At 35.7% G+C, this 26,280-nt stretch overlaps 1 protein-coding gene across 3 annotated transcripts in view; it reads right to left on the reverse strand.

Moving 5' to 3' along the window:
- Positions 1-4,275: 4,275 nt before the first annotated feature.
- The window catches only part of LOC150103917 (deoxynucleotidyltransferase terminal-interacting protein 2), a 99,320-nt gene continuing 77,315 nt past the window's right edge, over positions 4,276-26,280 (reverse strand). For all 3 annotated transcript variants that reach the window (XM_090396806.1, XM_090396805.1, XM_090396807.1), the window contains exons 5-7: positions 23,415-23,579; positions 13,193-13,302; positions 4,276-4,432 (exon numbers count right to left, since the gene is read on the reverse strand). In XM_090396806.1, the coding sequence (XP_090252932.1) occupies positions 4,330-4,432; positions 13,193-13,302; positions 23,415-23,579 (378 nt within the window). In that variant the 3' untranslated portion in view covers positions 4,276-4,329. The remainder of the gene's footprint in view (positions 4,433-13,192; positions 13,303-23,414; positions 23,580-26,280) is intronic.

Below are 26,280 nucleotides of genomic sequence, written 5' to 3' on the forward strand. Positions count from 1 at the left end.
TATTAGACTTTGGCGTAAGCAAAAAAGACAGTCTTGAAAAAATCCCCAAAACGAAACGTGTGCATCGTGGAGATGTGGCATCCTTTCCAGAACTTGAAGAGCTAAATGAATGGATTTTGAGGCAATGACAAGATGGCATTATAGTAACAAAAAATGCAATTCATTTTCAAGCTCTACAACTCAAGAATGGTAAATTCAAGGACACACCAGGTATTTCATCTTTTCTTGCTTCGCCTGGGTTGTGCAACAGATTTATGGAATGCAAAGCATTAACATTACGACACTGAACAAAAATTGCGCAGAAGTTACCAAAGCAGCTTGAAGAAAAAGTAGAGTCCTTCCATAAATTTATCATAAAATTATGGAAGTGTCACAGATATGAACTTTTCCAAATTGGCAATATGGATGAGACACCCATGTACTTTGATATGCCTCGGAATCGAACAGTAAACTCAGTTGGTGAAAAGAGTGTCCTCATAAAAACAATGGGACATGAAAAAACGCATTTTACCGTTGTTCTAGCATGCATGGCAGTCAAATTAAAGCCGACAGTGATATTTAAAAGGAAGAAAATTCCGACGCATATGAAATTTCCACCAAGTGTCATTGTTCGCACCAATCAGAAAGGTTGGATGAATGAAGAAGGTGTACAATTGTGGCTGGATCAAGTATGGAACATACGTCCAGGTAGCTTGTTACGTCAATAAAGCATGCTAGTCTGGGATATGTTCTGGGCACATTTAACGGAGGCAAGCAAAGAGAAAGCACGTGAGCTATGTTCAGACCTAGCAGTCATACCGGGTGGTCTAACTTCCGTTTTGCAGTCACTTGATATCAGCTTGAATAAGCCGTTTAAAGATCACTTACAAAATTGAGAGAATGGATGTCATCTGGTTTGGTGAAGATGACAAAGGGTGGGAATTTTCAGAAGCCTGAAAAGAAGCATGGGATTCGATATCATCTGAAATGATTCAACACTCATTTCTTAAATGTGGAATAAGTAATTCAATGGATGGATCCGAAGATGACGCACAACAAAATGGAGGGCATGATGATGACAACTGCTACACTGATGATGCAATGCCTACAGATGAATTTATAAATGAAATGTCTGATGACTCAAAAGATGAAGAATTTAAACGATTTTGACATTTTGTTTTAAAATAAATATTTCTTTCGTTAATTCGTATTGTATTATTTATAATGTTATGAAACAAGATTAATAGATCGCATTATACATGGACATGGCATTTTAGAGCTAGTTTTCAAACGAAATTTCTAGTTCACATTATACGTGGATTGCATTATACGCGAAAATATACGGTACATGTAATTTATACAGACCCAGTAAATTAATCATTTGCATTCTAGTGTATGTAGTTTTCTATTCCAGAATGAATCAAAGCACACAAACTTAAATATGGAAAGACTATCACAATACAGGTATCCCTTGTTATATGCGATCTCACTTTACACGATTTTAAAAAGTTAATTAAAAAAATCTGAACTGGTAGCAATCTTGCAGTCACCCTGTGCATGCACTGGCAGCATCGTGCTGCATGTAAATTTCACAGAAGATGTAGAACTAGTAAGCTCCATTGTTGGAGTCTTCTGCAACGCAAACATTATGGAATAAAGAGGTAATCGATCAAAATACTTCAAAGACTAAAAAACAGAGAAAAGCTATAACACTGAAGGAAAAATTAGAAGTTATAAAGAAGTATGAACGTAATGAGCACACAATCGACATAGTCAGAGCTAGAGGAATTTCAGAATCAACTTTAAGAACAATAAGAAATCAAGCAGAGAAAATAAAAGTCATAAAAGTACGACAAGAGCTAGTGTTATCTTAGCTGACAACTAAGATAACATAGATAAGGGTACCAATTATGGAGAAATTGGAAAGGATGTTGGCCCAATGGACTGAACATGAAAATCAATGTCCTGTTCCGTTATCCACCTTGATTATCCAGGCTAAAGCAAAGTTTGTTTGATGAATTTCAATACTATAGATCCTGATCCTAAAGTGCAATCTTTGCTGCAAGTGCTGGGTGGTTTTAACGGTTCAAGGTGCGACATGGATTCCATAATCTCAAGCTGACTGGCAAGGCTGTGGGAGCTGATGTTGTTGCTGCTGAGAACTTTCCAGCAAAATTTCTAAGTGTAATTCAGAAACTTGGTTATTTGCCTTAGCAAATTTCAATCTTGCCAAACTTTGTGTGTTTTGTTTATAAGTTTAAATAATTCATTCATTAAAATTTCTTTTGCTCACAGGTGTAAAGTTTTCATTTTTTTATTCTTCTGAAGAAACCCCTATCTCACCCATGCTAAATTTGACTCACTTTATGTGATTTTGTGTTACACGATTATTTCACAGAACCAATTAATCGTGTAAAGCAATTAACTGGTTCTGTGAATAAAATGAGTACAGGGACCTGTACTTATTTTATTCATAACTGGTTATGTTTGCTGCATAAACAGGTGATCACTATCTGTGTAAAAAACAGAGGATACAGATGAAGTATTTAATGATTTTCATGCTCAAAGCATTCCACACACTGTTAGATAAGGGTTTCACAGTGGGTGAGGAGGTAACAAGGAATTAAGTAACATCAAATTTATTTAATAAGACAACGGGACTTGATGACATATCATTGCATGCTGATTTTTTTAGCCCATCCACAGTACTAGCATATTATAAGTTGATCAATCTCTCTCGTGGATGGGTTGTCCATAAAAAAAAAAAAAAACCTTAAGGAAACACTGCATGAAGTTAATTGTATCATCTGAGAAAAAAAATTGCATAAAGAAAGGCTTAAAAAAAAGTGGAAGGAGGTAGTACAATTTTTCTGTGGCACAAAGACAGTGCCATACAAACTAGGCCAGTCTGTATGTATGAAATTGGTTAAGGTGTAAGAGAAATTAGTGAAGTCTATAATCCAGGATTGAGTTAATAACATGATTTTTTTTTTCTTTTTTCTGTGAGTATTGGATCTTAGTCTCACAAATGACTAACACCTTGTCATCCTTTTTGTGCATTTTGGATGTTCCCTTTTGAAAGATTCTGTAAAACAAGCATTCCCTTAAAATGTGTGATAATATGTCATCAAGTAAGAATAATAAACTGATTCTGGGTGAACATACAGAAAACATGTTATTCACCATAAGCTAATGAAGCTGATATACATGCTGGTTATTACCTTAATACTTAAGAGAATGTTTGAAAACTAAAAATAACTGCTTTCACCACAATCTTTAAATTATGTTAACAAGATTAATAGTGACTCCATCTCCTCAGTATTCATAACTTAAGTATGAACATGTGTTTTGTTTAGTAGTCATTTAGTGTTAAATGACTACTAAAGTTAAAGTTTCTGTTATAAAACATTGAAACCAATGTTTTATAACAGAAAAGAAAACTGCTACTGTTGTTTAAGACTACTTAATTCAGTCATCTCTAATAGTTTTATAAAATCTTATTTGCTGAAGATTTAAATCTACGTCTCTTTCCTACACTATGATAAATTATGTAATTGTGTGGGAACACTTACTATGGAAATATCACAACGTATGTCAACAATTCAATACATTTTACATCAATATTGTCAAATATGTAATCTCTATTTCGCAGCAATCCGTAATAATTCCATATAAAAAACATTCTTGTGATTGCACTTTATGATAAATGTCATTTATGCATTTGGCATTGTATCAATGAAGCATAAAAATATCTCAGCATAAGCACAAATATAAGCATGCTCTTCAATTTGATTTACAGGTATTTATTTATTTATTTTTATCAAGAATGTAACAATTGCTCGTACTATGAACAGCCAAATGCCAACCTTAAAAGTACTGTACGCCCACAGATGCGAGACCCTTCGACACTTCTGTGCATGTCAAAAGGAGAATCCATTCCGATAAGGGTAATCAATCTGTCTTATGGGATGAGTTGTTCATTATTACACGTCAGAAAATTAACTTTTATTTTATGAACATTAGAGTTTTTAAAGTGGTAACTATTTTGCTTGTATAACAGTTGGAAAATTTTACGTATAAAGCAGGTGATTTTGCATGTTGGTGACCAATTCGTACATCCCTTATTTCTTTTTCCCCCTTCAGCATGAATTGACTCTTCTTCTTGGCAGGTTACCAGACTCGGCTCTCGGATCGGTGGTCGGACAGTATGTACTTGCATATTTAAAAACTGTTGATAATTCACATATCAAAAAAACACTTTTATATTTGGAGTGATGAAAATAGTATAACACTATGTATTTTAATAAAAATTTTTATTTTCTTGTAGTATATGTATAATTTCATGACCAATTAGTTATTCTTCTTTTTCTTTTTTGATCGATATATTTGTTTATGGGAGCCTTTCCATTTAGCTTGTTTTGCCATTAGCTCAGAATACTTCTTTTTATTATACCTGCAAATAAGATAAAGAATGTAAAGCTTATTTTAATATGTAAAAAATTGTAATCACTATAACAAATGAATAAATTTTAAGATAATTGCAAAATATAAAAACATTATAAAAACAAATATAAAAACAAAATATAAAAACATTCATACTTTTCAAGAGAAAGTTGCTTTTCTAGGAAAAAAAACAAAACAAAACCTAAAACGTTTTGCTGCTTATCATGATGAAGTCTAGTGAAGAAATCAAGACTTAGTAACTATACTGTATCCGTGACAAATACCAACATTTTGTGAGATCCTACTTTTTCAAACAGATGGTCTGGAATGACTGACATTAAAAAAAAAAAAAAAAAAAAAAAACTAAACAGTTAGTCATTCGAAATTCATCTTGTATGGGAATTATATGAAACTATGGTTCTATTACAATATTTAGAATGTTTTGATAACCAAACATGTTAGCAAAATGTTGACTTCAAATTTACATACAATCCACACTCAAAAGGGACGAAAGGAAATACGAGGTTTACAGCAAATTTCCTTTAGAACCGCAGTGTTGTTTTGAGATTTGGCTGGTAACTTTTGGGTAATTTGTTCCAATCAGTTAGTTTACTATAATAACGTCTACTATAATTCAAAATGAATTATGTTTTATGTTTCAGATTACACTACAAGTAAAAGAAAGAATGAATATGAAAAACTAACTCCATTGAATGCAGATGGTGAGAGGGTGACAGATGCAGGAGAGGTTGTTCAACTAATGAGTGCCATTTTGCTAAAAGCTATCAACCTGGTGTATGCAACATTGAGTTAATTGCTACCTCTTCACTGGATGAAGAAACTCATGTGTATGAAGAGGAGGTATTAGAGCTATTGCACAAACTAAATAAGAATTCAGGAGTAGGGACTGATGGGATATCAGCATGGATGCTGAAAGAGTGCTCAGATAAACTGGCCATTCCTTCGACCATGATATATAATTTGAGTCTCAGAACAGGGAAAATTCTGCAGAAGTGGAAACAAGGAGAATGGATACACCATAATACTTTTGAATTTTGCTAAGGCTTTTGACAGAATACAGCATGGAAGACACGCATAAATTGGAGAATATAGGATTGAATTATAAAATATTAGCATGGATAAGAGGGTGGCTGAATGACATATCAAATAGTGATATATGGCCAATGTGAGTCTGCAAGATTTAAGGTACAGTGGTGTACCACAAGGATCAGTCCTTCGTCAATCTCTACATTAAGGATATGGGGAACAGGTTACATACAGCTATTTGCTGATGATGCAAAGATAGGTAGGGTAATTGGGAATGCGGCTGATATGTAGCAGCATTCCTGCATATGATGATACTGCAGCAGCTAGGAAGTTGAAGTTCAGTGGGCATGCAGCAAAGTTCTGAAAGGGTCACACAGGATTTCAGTTGATGGAATTTTTCATTTTATGGAGAATGGTGAAAGGACAGGAGGACATGCCTGGAAGCTGAGAATGAATGCTGCTATGAAAGGGATGAGGACTATATTTTTCTCTAATAGAGTGGTGTGTGATTGTATTGTGTGTGCAAGCAGTGTGAAAGAACAAGTATGATAGCTGGTGCATGTAGTATGTGGCCTCCCTCAATGAGTCCCTGACTCCCTGGAGATCTCTCTTAATAATATTAGTATTCTTAGATAGCAGATCCCAACACATCATATAATAACTGAAATAATTTATTTATATCTGTATTTTGTCAGTCAAATTGGCATCTTCAGGAAAGAATACACAAGTAAAGATATAATCAAGCAGGCAATATAATGAGTGAGAATAAAGCAAGGAAAAAAAAAAAAAAGCCTAGAGTTCTAAATAAGTCACATAGTGAGCAATTGAGTGCTCTTGCTAGATCTGATTTGTCAAAATTACAACCAAAGCAATTAAAGACTATAGGTAGTGTATTATGTTTGTTAACTGCATGTTCTCTAGCAAATTTGCCTGTTTTATAGGGTGCAAAACATTAATTTCCAAGATGGCCAAGGTGGGAAATGCTGCTATCTTCACATGAGACCAGTTAACTCATCTTTAGTTGAGTTCCTTCTAGACAAGATTTGAATCAGCCTTTTCTAACTATCAATTTTTATCCTCATATTTGTGTTCAGAGGCACAAATACAATCATAACAGATGTGCACTCTTAGCCACTCAGCTGAAAAGTCTAAATTCTGGTAGATAGGATTATTTGTTGGTTACTCATAACTATTACTTTTCTGGAAATGTCAATGTATATATACTAAAATATTAATTATAAAAACTTAATAGTTTCTTTTATTTTGACCATGTTACATTGCCATCATCAGGGATCACAAAAACAATGACATGTACGCAGGCACTAACATTGGCAAATGAAGCTGAAGAAAGGCAACGACTAAAGTTGGGCCTAGAGTCCTAAACAGCACTCTCAGTGGACTGAGTTGGATAATCTTGGCTGTTGGGCCAAAGATCTTAAGATGTATGCATCCCAAATTTAGGGCAGTCTCATGCATCCAAATATGTTTGTGGTTTGGAAAGTTTTTCAGGGCTGAGGCAGATTCAAGGAATAGCCATTCCTCGAAACTTGCTGTGGTGTAATAGAGTGGCCTTCTTCCAGCATATCCTGTGGTGGGTGTCCAAAGCATGGTCAGCGAGTCCTGAATGGCTGTGGAACCAGATGTAGTCGTTGTGTTCAGAAATTCTGATATTGGCTGTCCTGCCTGTTTGGCCGTAGTAAGACGATTTGCAACTGCAAGGAGTCTGGTAGGTCTAGGGAATGTTACTGTCTTTGGTGGAGCAGATAAAAGATGTCAATTTCTTATGTGGTCTGTAAGTGGTTGTAAGATTGTATTTTCTTAGGATTTTTGTCAATTTTTCAGATGTGTCCCAGATATATGGAATGGTGATAGATATTGAGTAATCTCTGCTCTGAAGGAGAGAGGGAATGAGGGGGGGGGGTTGAATTTACAGGGTGTTAATATTTTTTTTGAGAGTTGTAGTCATTGGCTAAGAAAGTGCTGAGGATATGGTCAGGTTCAGTAGTTAGAGCACTGTTATTAGAACCGATTAATTTTGCCCTGTATGGGGTTTTAATAATTCCATATTGTTAGGGGATGGGATGATTGCTGGTGAATGTATCTACCTGTACGTGTAGGTTTTCTGTAAACGGAGAATATTAGGGATTCATCAGGCTGGAGTGTAATCAGAGTGTCTAAGAATGGGTGTCTAGAAAAGGCAAAGAACAGTCTCCCATTCCTAAACACTGATTGCATGCCAGCACTTGGCAACTAGTAAGATATAGCTGATCTTCAGGAAAGCAAATATGGGATGTTAATTGTTAATATGGGCTAAAGGTAATCAGTCACCAGACTATTCTTTTAGCCTTCAGCTTTCTTTTCAGAAGTTAGTGTTTTTTTTAAAATATTAACTCCAAATGTGAAAGACTGTAAAATATACAGCACATTGTTATTCTTGTAGAGAGGCTTATACACTGGTTAAACATGATAACTAATAATTAAGGAATTGACAGTGTACACTAGAAATATAAATTAAATAAACTTTAATATATACTTTCCGATATTTCGGCAAACGTCACATTGCCATCTTCTTGGGAACTTAATACAAAGACAAGTGCACGCAAGTACTACATAACAGCAAATGAGAACCGAAGCTAGGAAGCTGACATTTTCCTAAAGTCCCAATTCAAGAACTACCAATATAGCCTGCCCCCCTGGCAGGCTATATTGGTAGTTCTTGGCCTTTGGACTGAAGTTCTTCTGATAAATGTTTCCAAAATTTGGGGCAGTCTAATGCATTCAAATTTGTTGAGGTTTGGCATGTTCCTAAGGGCTGAGGCTGATTCCGTGAATAGTCTTTCATATTTGAACATGCTGCGGTGTGTTACTGTGGCTTTCTTCCATCTTATTCTGTGGCGAGTATCCAGAGTGTGGTCTGCAAAAGCCCAGAGTGACTGTACTGGTGAATTCCTTAATTATTAGTTATTATACAGCACATTGGTGTTTTTTTTTGGGGGGGGGGGGGGGGGGACACAAAAGTTTAAAGGGACAGAAACCTGTTCACATGTTTCTTGAGCTGCTTTGGAAGTTGTAATCTTTGAGGAAGACAGTGTGAGCAAGGCTGTGCCTAAAGATAAGAGGATATGCTGGATAGTGATTCCCCCCCCCCTGACTACCCAGACTGGTTTTGGCCTTTTACTGTGGTACAATTTGTTCAAAAAAAGGCCCCAGAGGTTCAAAAAACTGAGCTGGCTATGAGTGATCAAAAAGAGATCACTCTAAACTTGCAAAAATCCTGAATATCGGGTTTCTGCATCAGTAGTGTACACCCCTTATCATGTCAAACCTCTACTCTACACAGCAAACAGGCAAAACCCACCATACACTGAACCTCTACTCAGCTCTATTCAGACAAAAAGCTCACTGGCATGATGGAGCTCATCTCTGGCAGGAAATGGCTATATTTTTTGGGTAAGTACCCACTGAACAACCTTTATTTCAACTAAAGCAGCAGAGAAATGGAAAGCTAATTAATGGCAGTTGATTTAACTTTGCATTTCTCTACAGTTTTTTTTTTTTCCCTCCATATAAAAGCAGCAAAACAGAGTATCACTATGTTGTTATACTCTGGATGAGAGAAAACTGTGGCAAGTTTCTTCACTGAGTAAAAAAGTGAATTATACTTGAGCACTTCTTGTTTTCCTCTTTAACAAGCATGAACAAACAAAAATTTGTATATGAAGTATCACCATGACTAAGCTAACTATATATAGCAGCAAGTTACTCTTCTCATAATACATGTCACTATATGTTCATGTATTTCAGCTTAGGTGCTGATTGAAGTGCATATTGAGTTTTAATGGAATGAAAACAGCACAAAGAAAGAATTAAACACAGGTTTAATGGTTCCAATGTTATACCTACATCACAGAGACATCATCCAGGATATAATATGAGAAGTGTAATCACACACACACACAATAAGTGAAAACACTACACACTTTAAGCCCAAAGTCCCTAAGAGTCCTCTGTGGATGCTGCTAGGTGACTAGGCTGTTGAGTAGGAGAATAGATAAGGATAGCTTCAAACAGGGCTTGAAAGGAGGAAGAGAAAAACAAATTACATACAGCTGTAATCTTTACATCTGCAAGTAATCTGACCAGAGCACCTCAGAAAAAACAACTAGAACAATATGATCTCTTTACTGCTTTCATACTCTACTTGAAGCTAGCTGTCCCTTATCAACTCCCCTGAAAATCATCCTCCCCCCCCCCCCCCCCAAACACATTCCTTTTATTTGCAACCTGTTCTATTATGGCCAAACTGGAAGATCTGCCAACATCCATCTTGAAGAACACAATATATATATATATACACACAAATACAAGAAATATATACATAAATGTTCACACAATTACGATCAGTTAGGTCTAGCTGACCATGCCTTGGACAGCTAAACCTATGAGTTCCTTGAGGAACTCGTACAAACAGCTTATTGAGAAAAACAAAGTGATTTGAAATTTTATTAACATGAAAATTAGATGAACACCTTTGGTTTTTATTTATCATCATCAAATTCCTGACATGTACCTTCAAGGGGGAAGTACAGGATATAATAATACTTCTTCTGGTTCCCATCTGCCATATGGCCGGGGGAGGGTAGCTATTTGCTACCATTCTAGGGAGAGATGATTATGAGCAAGGTGGTTTCCTGTTGCCTTCCTTGCCGTAAGTATTTATGACTGTAACCTGTGTGTTCACGGGGCCGGTTTGCCTGCTTGCGGGATGAAAAACACCAGATAAACTGGCAGAAAAAACCCTGCTGCAGACGCCCAAGACCGGCTAACTTGGCTATGGCTGAGGAAGATTCTTAAGCTCCTCACGTCGTAGCCGGGAATCGAACCTAGGACACTCCTTCCCCAGGCACATGGTTGCGAAGCGCAAAGCCACTAGGCTAACCGCATAATACTAAAAATGAAAAATTTACACCACTGCTACCTTCCTATCTACAATTTTCCTCCAAATCAATCTGTTACTTGTCAAGACTTCAGCATTATCAGATCTTATATTTCTGTCTTCTTTTTACTGCGTCAATCCACCTATATCTTGGTCTTCCTCTGGGTCTTTTTCCTGCCAACCAGGCAGAGAACACTTGTTTTGATAATCTTTCCTCTCCCATTCTGTTAAAGTGACCATACCACCTGAGATTAGCTCTGCTAACACATTCCTGGATGCTAACAATGTCAAGTTTTTTCCTAATATCCTTGTTTTTAATATGATACCACCATTGATGCCATGTGTTCATGCCCCTAATTTTTCTCAGGACTCGCATATCCGAGGTCTAGTCCTTGGTCAAGTGTATTACTTCTAACCCAACTCTCAGATCCATAAGTTAAAATTGGCTTGAACATTATCCTGTATACAGCTAATTTAGTGTTCCGAATAATTTCTCTCTTATTCCATATGAATTTATTCAATTGACTTCCCACCATACCAGCTTTGCTGATTCTGTTGTCTATTTTTATATTTAATTTACCATCTTCACTAAAAATCGCGCCTAAGTAGCTGAAATGTTTTATTTGTTCTATAGGTTCTCTATTCACAATGCAATTGACTTTTTCAGTGCTTCCGCCTATTTTCATCGTCTTTGTCTTGTTATTGCCAACCTTCACACCATATCTATTACAACGTTATTCAATTTAGTCAGGGAATCTTGCAGACTTGTAGTGGATTTATTTAGAAGTATAACATCTACACAAAGTAAAGAGCTGAGTTTAACATTTCCAATTTTGATATCAGGTTTAATAACGCTTTCCTTCATAATGTGATCCATATAGATAATGTACATCCTTGTCTCACACCAGATTTAACATTAAACCATTAAAAATTAACTGCTGACTTACAACTCAAATAAAGACTAAATATTACTTGATATAATGCTCCACTGACACCATACAACTGTAGTTCTGAATAGCTTTTCTCTTAGCACCTTGCCATATGCCTTTTCAGATCTACAAAATTTAAATACAGATCTTTGTTATATTCCCATGATTTCTCATTTGTTGTAAAGTGAAAATCTGATCCTGACAGCCTCTAACTGGCCTGAATCCAGCTTACTCTTCACCAAGCTTTCCTTCCACAATTCTTCTCAACCGTTTCTCAAGTATACTTCCATAAATCTTGCCAGGTACACTCAGTAAAGAAATACCTCTGTAATTCTCACATTCAGTTTTATTTCTCTTTTTGTATACGGGTACTATGAGAGTCCCTCTATCCAGGCCTTCTGAACTATTCAGTGCAGCCACTGTAAGAGACTTAATTCTTGATATTTCTGGTCAAATATCATCTACTCCAGCTGCCTTTGCACATTTCATACTTTTGATGACTTTTTCTACTTAAAGTATGGATATGTATTCCTGATTGATATTTTTTACCACTGTGCTATCATCACTGCTTGTTTCATTTAGCAATTTTTTGAAGTAATTACTCCATACATCAAGGATATCTTTTCCTTCCGTTTCCATGTCACCTTACTTTACAGTGAGTACAGTAAAATTCCTTTTACTGTACTCACTCTTTCCTCCATTTCTGAACTTTTTCAACAACTTCCAGAATATCTTGCCATCTTCTTGATATTTATTTTCTATGTTCTTACCAGTCTTCCCATGACTTTTGTTTAGCTAGTTTTTCACAGTGTTTAACTTTTTTACATTTGTCTCTGTATTCTCTAAGAGCACGAGCTGACTTATTCACCAGGAACTTTCAATATGCTTTCTTCTTTTCCTTCACTGTCTCTAACTTCTTATGTCCATCGCAGAGTTCTGGTTTTTCTATCCTTGGAGACAACCTCACCACATGCCTGTCTGGCTGAATCAATGTTTTCCTCATGATTTGCCATTGAATCTCCAAGGTTAGGTTCCTGTTCTCACACTCTTTCATTTTTTCTTGAATAATGTTTGTGTATTTTATTCTACAGTTCACATCTGAGAGCTGCTCAACTTTATATGTTCTTTTTAATATGAAATTCAATTTTATCCTGCTCAAAACTAAATGGTGATCACTTCCAATTTCAAATCCTCTGTACACTCTAGTGACCTGCACCAGTGAGAAAACATCGCTATCAACAATAACAGTCGATCTCATCTCATCTTCTTTATACCCTCTTTTACCTTGCGGTGTCGAGGGTCCATTGATCATCGGACCTCAATCCGTTTACAGGATAAGGTGGTCAGCCCTATGCCCCGGTATATCCTATAGCCTGTAGTGTTAAGTTCTCAAGGCCAGTTTGCCTGCTTTGTGGGATGAAAAACCCCAGAATAAACTGAGGAAAAAACCCTGCTGTCCACGCCCAAGACTGGCTAACTTGGGTATGGCTGAGGAAGGTCCTTCAGCTCCTCACGTCACCGACAGGAATCGAACCTAGGACACTCCTTCCCCAGGCATATGGTTGCAAAGCGCATAGCGACTAGGCTAACCGCGCGGACATAACAGTCGATGAGACTTCTTATTCCTTGTCTCTTCTCTCCATATGAATTTGTGCACATTTTTATGTTGGAACATTATGTTAGTAATAACCAGTCCATGTCCTGAACAGAAATCCAACAGGTAGTTGCATTAGCAACAACAAATGTATCAGTCTTAAACTTGCACATTGTTAAAAAAATTATTGGTTTTGTTCATTCAAAACAATAAACTTAATGACATTTTTAAATTTAATAGTGAATTTTTAAAATATCTACTTACTGTCTAAACTTGGCATCAGCTAATAATTCCTCAACCATTGTCCTTTTTCTTTGTTTCTTTGGAATCCGAGCATGATAGAAGTCAATAGGTGATTCAACGACAGTTCCTATCTAGAGAATAATCAAAAAAGAATCTCAGCAAACATTATATGTTAAGAATAGATAGAGTTTGATTTCCTGATTATTCAAACTTTCCTTATTAGCAATATTTAAAATCCTTTCTATTATGGTTATAAATATGAAGGATATCTCTAGTATATATACACACTACAATACCTTTCAATCATTTAAAATATGCTTGGAACAATTTTGCGATCATATTCATCCAAGTTTGAAAGGAGCATATCCATATGACATTTCAATTAAAAAAAAATCAGCTAACACATTTATTCCCTTATAGGGAGTATGCAGGGCCTTTTAACCCTATACAGCCAGCATAGCTGAGTGGAAATTGCACTTACATCCTCTGCGCTAGGTTGCCCAAAGATAGCTACTTAAGTTCAAGTCTAGTCGCTCCCTGGAGAAACTTTTTCTAAGCCTTTCTTCGACTGGTTCCCGAATTAGTCATCTCTTGCATGGGCGAAACTAAAAAATCGACTGTAGAACCTACACTATTTCAGACAAACATATCCTGTTAGGATTTGGTATACCAGGAGATGGCAGCACTTGTTTGCAAGTTTCTTCATCAGGTTGCCACTTATAATTAGTGATAGTCTTGAGCCATTTATCTGATTGGCCACCAGTGAAGACTGAACTTCCCACACAGTCTCCATTTAAATTCTATTACATTAAAATTTAAAAAAAAAAGCATTACTAGTTCTTCCACTGCATAATTCATAGCGATGATTCTCTTCAGATGGAAAGACCTGAGTTTGAACCAGGTCTAGGATGAACCATTATAAAAGATTTTTAACTGAAAGCAAGTTAGTCTCTTACAGAACTGGAAGTCTTCCCTCCTGCAAAGCAAGCAAACTGGCCAGTGGGAAAAAACATTCAACTAACAGACATCTTATTATAGCATAATTATGGAAGCCAAGTTACCTGCTAAGTAAAACAATCTATTACAGCTACTGTAACAGGCTACTTCTATGTTTGCCTAGGATGAAAGATCACAGTAGAGGGAAGCTGTAAAGAACTCACGAGAAGAATTCAACTTGGTTGGATAGCCTTTGGAAAACACATGAAGCACAAATAGGAGACATTCCAATTTGCCTTAAAAGAAAGATATTCAACAGTTTTATACTTACAGTTATGAAATATGGAAGTGAAACATGGACTTTGACAAAAAAAAAAATTGACCAAGTTGAGAACTACCCAGAAAAAAAAATGGAAAAATCACTGCTCAGTATTATTATTCAAGAGAGAAGGTGCAATACTTGGGTGAAAGCCTATCAGTTAATACATGTGACATCGGTCTCTGTGATGATGCCACATGTATCAACTGATGACCTGGGGTGAGAGCCTATCATCATTCTACTGGACACTTCTTAACACCACACTTATGTGACATGGCGATCACATCAAAGGCACTTCTTTGGCAGTAAGTGAATAGATTTTTTTTTCACCATTGAAGAGTCATTCAACCACCACAATGATCGAATGTATGTCCCAGATGGTCACACAGTACATACCATAGCATGCAGGATTCAGAGAAGTTATTAGTCCACATCAGTGATGGTTTGGTGTGTGTGTGTGGGGGGGGAGATAATGAATTTGGGGTATCCAAGTTGCATTTCTGTAAGAAACAGGTCAAGACACCATGCTGGAACCTGTACTACAGGTTCCAGCATGGGCCCCTATACAATACCTTGTTTCATGATAGGCAGTGGACCTTCCAACAGGACTCCATTCCTGCAAACAAGGTGAGGCCACATATAACATACAGATCCTCTTTAAACCATACCAAAAACTAGTTACCCTTATCTGTTCACTTCATCATCTAGACCATCCTGGGATCTACCGCAACCCTTGCTCCTGCAAACTATCCTACTCTGGACAGGAAGAACAGCACATATCTGCCTGGAAGAACAGAAGAACTATGCTACTGATACAGATCACCAGATTCTCTCTCTCTCATACAGCAGCAAATATAAATCCAAGAGACTTTTCCTAGAAGGTGTCTCACCACTACAACATATGCCAAATCTCAAAAAATTCAGTTGCCTCACTTTACCTAAAATCTGGAGGCCATCATCGTGAGACCTTCAGCAAGTTTCCATCATTGCATTGGCAGAGGGTACTGGTTAAAACTGCAGGACCTTGCCATTCATAATCAGTCTGCGTTTGCTTTCTTACCAGTGTGTCTGCATGCACATGCTCGGTGTTTGTAACTATGATGATCATAGGTGAACTTAGGCAAAATATTGGCATAATAATTTATTAACAAGTTCACTGCCAACTACGAGTATACTCGTAGTTAGTACATGAGCCTCACAAGCCAACTAAAAATATACTCTTATGTCGATTACTGACCTCTATGACATTACTCGTTGAAGAAGCGAAAGTGCTTGGCATGCAATAACAAACTATGCCCGAGGAGCGTGGCAGCGAATGTGTTAACTAAATAATCTTAGTATTTATTATCTGTAGATGTATATTTCTTCCACTAAACATCAACATGAGAGACAATTGGTGACAAAACAATAGTAGAAAATGTTCAAGAGAAATGCAAAGAAAAATATATACTTGAAGTGGGGGAAGAGGGGGAAATAAAACAGACAATTTCAGAAACTTGGATGGAAACTGAAGAAGATGATATTCAACCAGAAATGCTCAAAAGGTTTCAGTGGTTATACTGCATAATTATGAACATCTGGTCAGAAGGTTGAATCCCAGCATGGTTACTATCAGGGCATAGCATCTTCAAAAGGAAAATAAAACGGAATGTAAGAATTATGGAGTAATTTCCCTACTGAGTGTTTCGAGTAAGATTTTGCAAACAAAAACACTTAGAACACTATGGAAGATACTTGGATGCGTAACATCCAAGTTTCTCTTCCGCAGCATTCTAAGTGTGGAAGAGAAACTTGAATGCTTAACAAATTTGTAATGAAAACCAGTAATAAAGACAAGAACTCTAAAAATGGGAAGGGACATGGAAAACATTAACTGCATTCTTGATGAAAAACCTATAAAATAAGTTTAAAAAAAATTTCTACTATTTAGACACAACTTTCATTGAAGATGATTATTAAATATGCCAATTGACAGCAGAATATGCAGAACTGGAATGGTGGAGAGTCCGCTGAATAAATTTATATAGAATAAGAGAAAATCAAAATGAGCAGTATTAGCATTGAAAACATTTTAACTGGCAGATCAGAGAGTTGCATTAGAAATAAAACAGCTGATCAGAGATTACATACTATAGATATGCATTTTAAAAAATTACAAATGATATCAACAGCAGAGTCCACACAGTTAGCCTAGTGGCTGTGCACTTCGCAACCCTATGCCTGGGGAAGGGGTGTCCTAGGTTCAATTCCCATTGGTAACGTGAGGAGCTGAAGGATATCCCTCAGCCATAGCCAAGTTAGCCAGTCTTGGGCAAGGACAGCAAGATTTTTCACCAGTTTATCCTAGGGTTTTTCATCCCACAAAGCAGGCAAACCAGCCTTGAGAACTCAACACTACAGGACATAGGGCTGACCACCTTATCCTGTGAACAGTTTGAGGACCGATGATTAATAAATCCTCGATACCGCAAAGTAAAAGAGGGTAAAATGAAGATGAGATCAACAGAAGAATGAACTTAACATTGTTAGCATTTAGGAATGTGTGAGCAGAGTTAATTTCATGCAGTAAGGCAACAGAATAGGAAATGCTAACAAAACCGATATTTAATGCTAGCCACAAAGACAGAGGAAGACTAAGCTTAGCTGCATTGCTGAAGTTAGTAATGCCTGTTTAAAAAACTGAAATATAAAATTCATAAGTATTGGAGCCATAAAAAATAAGGAAGGAATTAATAACATAAAGGTAATTACAAACTTAAATAGTACTATCCTTAGAATCCTGCACACATCCTTTGAGAGTACACATCAGGAAATGATAGTTAAAATGAAGGATATAAATTTGAGATTTGTGGATGTTTAAAGTCTGATATAGGAAATCAAACAAAAGAACTTTTTTATTATTATTATATAACAAGAAGTTTATATTTCAACACAATATGCAGATAATGAAAGCTTCAAATGATCAATGACAAAATAGATGGGAAGAGATATCAAAATTCCCAAAATACAGTAACAAAAATTCAGGAAATAGAGAAATTATTTGAATCATGGACAAAACTAACATATAGATAAAAGAAAAGCATTTCTGAGGATACATACACACATATTAGTTCCGACCTACAAAAGGTTATTAGTAAACCTATAGTACATTTGTACTGTGTGTGTGTGGGAGGTGGGGAGCTAAGGATTTTTTTCCATTTTTTTAATCAATTTTATATATATGTTTTGTAATATTGTAATTATTTTTACATAATCCAGAAATCCTGACCTAGAGACCAAACATGGACCTTTTCAAACCACTTCAGGCCTCCAATAAGCAGGGGCAGTGGCCTCTCACTGGATGATGAGATTCATCTCCCACCTAAGGACAATCACAAACATGTATGTCCATGGCAGGATTCAAACCTGTGACCTGTTGGTTGGAGAGTGGGGTATGCTAACCACTCTGCCAACAAGACCAGCAATAGGTACAACCTACACAACAGATAGAAAATCACAGAAACGTTATGGGATATTTTGAAGCTAATATTAATTGCATGTATCTGCTGAATTTCTGCTCAAGATAAGTTATTCATTACTTACACCATGTTCCAACATAAAAGATATCCATAAATCCAAATGGTACAAGAAATAACAAAGACATGGCTAGTAATCACTATTTCCAAAACATTCCATGTGTTTATAAATACACATGGAAAAAACATTTTTTTTTTTTAAATATACTATTTGGGCTTACTATTGAAAGTGAAACTTTTAGACTGGTTCAGAATATAAGGGATCTGAAAGAAGTATTCAATTAGTTCTGAGCAGAATGAAAACATATCACAATGAAAAACATTCACAAAATTTTTTAAAAGCATCAAAGATGAGTGCACTGATTTTTTTCAAAACTTTCCAATGTCAACTACAAACTTGGGTATATAGAGAACTTAAAAGATGTATGCAATCAAGGAAAAGGAGTAGCTAAAATATTCAAACACAAAATACGAGGGTAATCTTCTTGAATGGCAGACAATTTCAAGAAGAGTGATGTGGGCAAATATCAGAATGTAAAAACTGGACAATGAGACTTATTTGTGCTTATGATCCCACAGAAGGCTCTACTAAGACAAAAGTGGAGGAATTTTTTGAGGCTTTAGAGAAAGCAACTGACACAATGAAAAATTGGTCCTTGTTGGGGATCCAAATAGCAGAGTAGGAAATGATTGCCAGACATACAAAAATGTTTTGAGAAAATTTGGAGGAAAGAGTAAAAGGTAATAATAATGGCAAATACCTGTTGGATTTCTACTCAGGACATGGACTGGTTATTACTAATACCATGTTCCAACATAAAAATGTATACAAATTCACATGGAGAGAAGAAGCAAGGAATAAGAAAAGTCTCATTGACTATGTCATTATTGATAGTGATGTCTTCTCTCAGGTGCCGGACACTAGTGTACAGAGAATTTGAAATTAGAAGTAATCACCATTTAGTCTTGAACAGGATAAAATTGAATTTCATATTGAAAAGAAGAATATGTAAGAAAGTTTTACAGCAAATAAAAGTTGAGCAGCTCTCGGATATGAACTGTAGACTACAATACACAAATCTTATTCAAGAAAAAATGAAAGAGTTTGTGAACAGGAACCAAACTTTGGAGATTCAGTGGCAAGTCCTTAAAAAACCATTGATTCAGCCAGAGAGGATGTGATGAGGTTGTGTGCAAAGATGGAAAAATCAGAACACCATGGTGGACACAATGACACAGGAAGCTAAAGAGACAGTGAGGCAAAAGTTCCTGACAAATAAAGTCAGCTTGTGCTCTCAGAAAATACAGAGACAAATGTAAGAAAGCTAAAAATTGTGTAAAACTAGCTAAATAAAAGTCACGGGAAGACTTTGGTAAGAACATAGAAAATAAATATCAAGAAGATGGCAAGATATTCTGGAGGTTGTTGAATAAGCTCAGAAATGGAGGAAATAGTGCTATAAAAGTCAGTTTTATTTACATAATGCTGTAAACATTTGAAATTAAATTTACTTTAGTTTCTGACTGAATGTAAAAGGAAATGGTTAATTTTTGATAAGGATAGAAAGAAAACTGTTTTGATTTGTGCAAATGCTTTGTTCATTATAACTGATTGTCATAATGGAATATGATCAGTAAGAGGATAGGATAAGCACTAAATTAGCAGTATACAAGACAGTGTTCAAACCAATTTCACTTATTGATCTGAGAACTGGGTTAGAAATAAAATTCCTGATCAAAGACTGGAGACCACATATATGAGAGTCCTAAGAAAGATTAGGGGCACGAACAGATGGCATCAATGGCAATATCATATTAAAAACAAGGATATTAGGAAAAAACTTGATATTGCTAGCATCCAGGAATGTGTCAGCAGAGCTAATCTCAGGTGGTATAGTCACTAAAACAGAATGAGAGACTAGCAGTTCTCTGCCAAGTTGGCAAGAAAAAGACCCAGACGAAGACCAAGATACAAGTGGACTGATACAGTAAAAAGTGCCTTAGAATACAAAAATATAAGATCTGATAATGTTGGAGTCTTGACAGATAACAGACTGATTTGGAGGAAAATTACTGATAGGAAGTTAGTAATGTTTTTCATGTGGTACTATCAGAATATCCTGAACACTCCTTGAGGGTACATGTCAGGAATTTGATGATGATAATTATAAATTTCACATTAAGATAAATGGAAATAAGCTAATTACCAATAGCTGTAAATGGCTTATTTTGTAACCAGAGACTGGTTATGCCAAATTATGAACCATTAATAGAGAATACAAAAACTTGGAAAAATGGCAAGAAAGTATTACAAGAGATTTTTTGTGTCTTTTTTTCTTCTTCTTCGAAATATTTAATTTTTGTATGATTCTAAATTTGGCAAGTTTTTTGAATTCTGATTGGCTCCAATGTTTTGGAACCAATTGAAATTCACAACTCCCCCATCCCCAGTGTAACTAAGAATGTGCGAGTGTGTGTGTCCATGCGCACGTGCACACAGACTCAGGGGTTTTATTATATTGGGTTCTGTTGACTTTGAATGTCTTTATCTTCAATATTTGTTTCAATGAATAAGCTGTTTGACTGTTTTGAAGTGATTCAAGACATGCAGAGACCAACCAGGGCTTCCAACCTAATATCCGATCTTCCTTCTTATAGTGCAACCCATTAGTAAGTAGTAGGTATCCCCAGATACTGGAGATTGCTTGGTTAAAGAATCCCTCTATCATTATTGGAAGCCAGACACAAGAAGACCCTAAGTCAAAATCAATGTTGTCATACATAGTATTTAATAATACAATTTAATATTTGTATTAAAGTATTTAATAATACGATTACTTTGAAAAACTGCTAAATGAAACAAGCAGTGATGACAGCACAGTGATAAAAAACACTGACCAGGCATGCAGTCAGGAATACATATCCATACTTGAAGTAGAAAAAGCCATCAAAGGCTTGAAATGTGGAAAGGCAGCAGGAGTAGATGATATTCGACCAGAAATGCTGAAGTATGGTGGTATAAGAGTCTTACAGTGGCTGCACTGCATAGTTCAGAAAGCCTGGACAGAGGGACGAATTCCCGATGATTGGAGTAGAGCTCTCATAGTACCCATATATAAAAAGGGAAATAAAACTGAATGTGAAAATTACAGAGGTATTTCCCTACTGAGTGTTCCTGGCAAGATCTATGCAAGTATACTTGAGAAACGGTTGAGAAGAATTGTGGAAGAAAAGCTTGGTGAAGAACAAGCTGGATTCAGGCCAAATAGAGGCTGTCAGGATCAGATCTTCACTTTACGACAAATAGTCGAGAAAGCATGGGAATATAACAAAGATCTGTATTTAAGTTTTGTCGATTTGGAAAAGGCATATGACAAGGTGCCAAGAGAGAAGCTATTCAATACGCTGCAGTTATATGGTGTCAATGGGGCATTATATCAAGCAATACTTAGTCTTTATTTGAGTTGTGAGTCAGCAGTTAGAATTGAAGGAAGTACAGGAAGATGGTTTAATGTTAAATCTGGTGTGAGACAAGGATGTACATTATCCCCTCTGTTATTCATTATCTATATGGATCACATTATGAAGGAATGTGGTATTAAACCTGATATCAAAATTGGAGATGTTAATGTCAGCTCTTTGCTTTATGCGGATGATGTTATACTTCTAAATAAATCCGCTACAAGTCTGCAAGATTCTCTGACTAAATTGAATAGCTGTTGTAATAGATATGGTATGAAGGTCAGCAATAAAAAGACAAAGACAATGAAAATAGGCAGAATCTTTGAAAATGTCAACTGTATTGTGAATGGAGAACCTGTGGAACAAGTAAAACATTTCAGCTACTTAGGCACAATTTTTACTGAAGATGGTAAACTAAATATAGAAATAGACAACAGAATCAGCAAAGCTGGTATGGTGGGAAGTCAATTGAATAAATTCATATGGAATAAGAAAGAAATTAGTCGGAACACTAAATTAGCTGTATACAAGACTGTGTTCAAACCAATTTTAACTTATGAATCTGAGAGCTGGGTCAGAAGTAAAACACTTGACCAAAGACTAGAGACCGCAGATATGAGAGTCCTGAGAAAGATTAGAGGCGTGAACAGATGGCATCAATGGCAATATCATATTAAAAATGAGGATATTAGGAAAGAACTTGACATTGTCAGCATCCAGGAATGTGTTAGCAGAGCTAATCTCAGATGGTATGGTCACTTAAATAGAATGGGAGAGGAAAGATTAGCAAAACAAGTGTTCTCTGCCAGGTTGGCAGGAAAACGACCCAGAGGAAGACCAAGATATAGGTGGATTGATACGGTACAAAGTGCCTTAGACGATAGAAATATAAGATCTGATATTGTTGGAGTCTTGACAAGTAACAGACTGATTTGGAAGAAAATTGTAGATAGGAAGTTAGTAATGATGTAATTTTTTCATGTAGTACTGTCATATCCTGTACACCCCTTGAGGGTACATGGCAGGAATTTGATGATGATGATGATAATAATACGATTTTATTAATCCTAATAAAATTACACTGCATAATTCAGAAGGACTTGCCAGAGGGTCAAATTCCAGATAACTGAAGTAGAGCTCTCCATCGCAGGCTTACATTCAGTTTTATTTGGCCAATAAAAAATGTGAGCATTATACAGAAATTTCCTACTGAGTGTTCCTGGTAAGATTTATGAAAGTAAATCTGAGAAAAGGCTAAGAAAACTTAAGGAAGAGAAACTTGGAGAAGAACATGCTGGATTCAAGCCAAATAGAGGATCCTAGTCTGATTTTCACTTTAAAAAAAAAAAAAGTTGAGAAATCTTGGGAATATAACAAGGATTTGTATTTAAGTTTTGTTGATCCACAAAGTAACTATTTTTTATGCTGTCTTTCATAGTTAGTATGAAAGATTGATCAAACAAACTGAGGCATATGAAAGATTTGCAAATTACTTGACTGCTGTACCCTAAAGGTGGGGAGGGGGAAGAGAATCTAGATCCCTATAATGGGTATGGCATGCTCATGAAGACTTGTCCACATTACATTGGGAGGTGAGGGGGAGAAAAACAGAAACCAGAGACCACGCTTGAAAGACCACACACAGAAATAGTCACCTCAGTCTACTAATAAGCAAGGCAAATCATCTACCACCTGAAGGTCGGCATTTCATCTTGCTGGCTTGATTAGAAGAAGCTATATGTTGCACATCATCAGCACTTTAGTGGCCACTTAAACTAAATCGGAAAGAAAATATTAGCAATATAGATGTTTGCCAAGAACATAAAACAAACAGATGATACAGCATGAAAAATATTACTAAACATGAGCCTCTCATACACACATTCTTGATATACTTTTTATAGCAGTATGAATTTTACACATGGCAAAAAGCAAGGTGAATTACTTTTTGCTTTAATTCCAAGGTATATTTTTTTTAAAAATTCAAAACTTCATGGACTGTTATACTTACCTGGAAATATTTTGGTAAGTCTTTGTAGTCATTCTTTTTATAGAAGTGTTTGGGGTCAAGAACATGTCTCATCTGTAGAACCATAAGATCATTTTTCCTTTCTTCTGTTAATTCAGTGGCAGGTAGATTGTACCAGTTTGTTCCCTTTGACTTTTTCTTTTCTTTCTGAAATTTTCATCATAACTGATTCAAATAACTGATTTCTGAAAATTATAACAATTTCATATATATATATATTTTTTTGAAACAGATTAAACTAAGCCGAGAGATAAAAAAAAAAAATAGAAACACTATTTTAATTTGATTTTCTCTCGCAACAAACATTGTGAGAGAAAATATATACATTAAAGCATTAACATATTAATGTTTGAAGCCGTTCTGTGTTATCTCCTCATTGTTGGGCGTGCAAATGTGTTGAAAGTCTCGTGAATGCCAAAGTTGGATAGCAGCGCAATGACAGTCTGAGAGATTATAGCTGAGGTTAGTGTTGAGATGTACTGGATGGAGGATGATTCTTTACATTCTCCAATTCTTTCCAGTTCATCATAGCATGGAAAGATATTTTTCGATTTGTCCCATATGACTGGATGAATGGTAGAGTTTTCGTCATTAGTGTCAGCAGAATTCAGAATATAGTTCGACAGAGCACTTGCTCTGCTTCTGCCATATGTGATATTTCTAGCATATCAGAACCTATTGTAAAATTCTGAAGTATCACCTTACTCCCACATATTTTCCTATCAAATCGAATTTACAAAAATCAAACCGTCACCTCTATCTTTAGCTAGTGCTGGATCCAGTAGAATTTTGTTTAGCTACTTTTACACATAGCGTAGCTCTCTCATATTTTTTCTGTATTCTTTTAGAGCATCTGCTGGCGTATTTGTTAAGTTTTGATATGCTTTCTTCTTGTCCTCAACTGCTTCTTTAATTTCATGTGTTTTCCATGGTATTGTTATTTTCCTTGCAGACAACTTCGCATGCTTCCCTAGGTGAATTAATGTTTTATTCAGAGCCTGCCTCTAAGACTGCAAGGTTTGGTTCTTGTTATTAAACTGTTTCATTGTTTCTTCAAAAATGTTTATATAATGAGTCTGCAGTTTACCTGTCAAAGTTGCTCAACTTTATTTCTTTTTAAAATTTTCTTCTATGCTGTTCTTTTCAATGCAATATCCATTTTTATCCTACTTAGCACTAAGTAATGATCACTTACAATTTCAAATCCACTGTACACTCTTGTATCCTGAACCAGCATGAAGATATCACTATCAGCAATGACAGTCAATGAAGTTTTTATTTGTGTATTCTCTCCATGTGAACTTGTGCATATTTCTTGTGGTAACATCTCTTTTTAATTCTCTGTGTTTTCGTTAATAAATCTAAACTTTCTTTTGAATTGATTTATTAATAAATTAAAAGGTGAAGATTTATTCTCTACATAAAGTTTTAGAGTTGGGTGGCTTATAATGGTAAACTGTAGACTCAAGTATATAAACAATATTGAAGAAATAAATGAAACAGTTTGATAATCAAAACCAAATCTTGCGGTATTAGTAGCAAACTCTGAATAAAACATTGATTAATTCAGTTAGGGAAGCATGTGGTGAAATTATCTACAATGATAGAAAAACAAAAATACCATTGAAGACAAGAAATTAAAGAGGCAGTTGTGGATAAAAAGCATACCAAAGTTTCCTGGCAAATAAGTCAGTAGATACTCTAAAAAGTATCCAGAAAAAACTGTAAGAGAGCAAAACTATGTATAACAGTAGCTAAACAGACGTCATTAATGGAAGCTAATAAGAATACAGAAAATAAATATCAAGAAGATGGCTAAATATGTTGGGGATTATTGAAAAAGCTTAGAAATGGAGGAAACAGTACTGTAAAATGAATCAAAGATAATATGAAAACTGAAAATAAGGATATCCTAGACTATGGAGTAATTACTCTGAAAGAATGTTAAATGAAACAAGCAAAAAATTTTCAAGTGGAGTCCAAACAGGAGTACATATCAGTATTTGAGGTAGAAAATGCCATCAAAAACTTGAAATGTGGAAAGGCAGCTGAAGTATATGATATCTGACCAGTAATGCTTATATGCAGAGGTATAAAAGTTTTGCAGTGGCTACACTGCATAATTTAGAAGGCCTGGTCAGAAGATTGAATTCCAGATGATTGCAATAGTGCTCTCATAGTTCCCATCTATAAAAAAGGGAATAAAGCTGAATGTTATAGAATTACATAGGAATTTCTCTAAGTGTTCCAAGTAAAATTTATGCAAGCATTCTTAAAAGCAGGTTGAGAAAAATTATGGAAGAGAAACATGGAGAAGAACAAGCTGAGTCCATGCCAAATGGAGATTGTCAAGATTGGGTTTTCAATTTACAACAAATAGTTCAAAAATCATGGGGACAAGGGTCTGTACTAGGAGCCATAGATATGAAAAGTTCTGAGAAAAATTAGGGGAGTGAACAGATGGCATCAGTGACAGAATCATTAAAATTGAAGACATTATGAAGGAACTATTATGGTCACTTAATTAGAATGGGAGAGGAAAGATTAGCAAAACAGGTTTTTGATGTCAAATGGTAGAAAAAAGACAGTGTAAGACCAAGGTCTAGGTGGATTGATTCAGTCAAAAGTGTGTTAGAAGAATGAAATGTTAGATATGACGATATTGGAGTGCTGACAAGTAATAGACTAATCTGGAAGGAAAATTGGTGACAGAAGATTAATAATAATGTAAAGTTCATCTTGTAGTGCTCTCATAGTATCCTGAATGCTCCTTGAGGATACATATCAGGAAAATGATGATGACGATTAATTCTCTAAATGGAAACAAAAAATAAATCTCTAATACATA

The sequence above is a fragment of the Typopeltis vanoorti genome, chromosome 8 (assembly GCF_054136105.1).
Source record: "Typopeltis vanoorti isolate ZY-2024b chromosome 8, IOZ_Tvanoo_1.0, whole genome shotgun sequence".
In the NCBI taxonomy this organism is placed as follows: domain Eukaryota; kingdom Metazoa; phylum Arthropoda; class Arachnida; order Uropygi; family Thelyphonidae; genus Typopeltis; species Typopeltis vanoorti.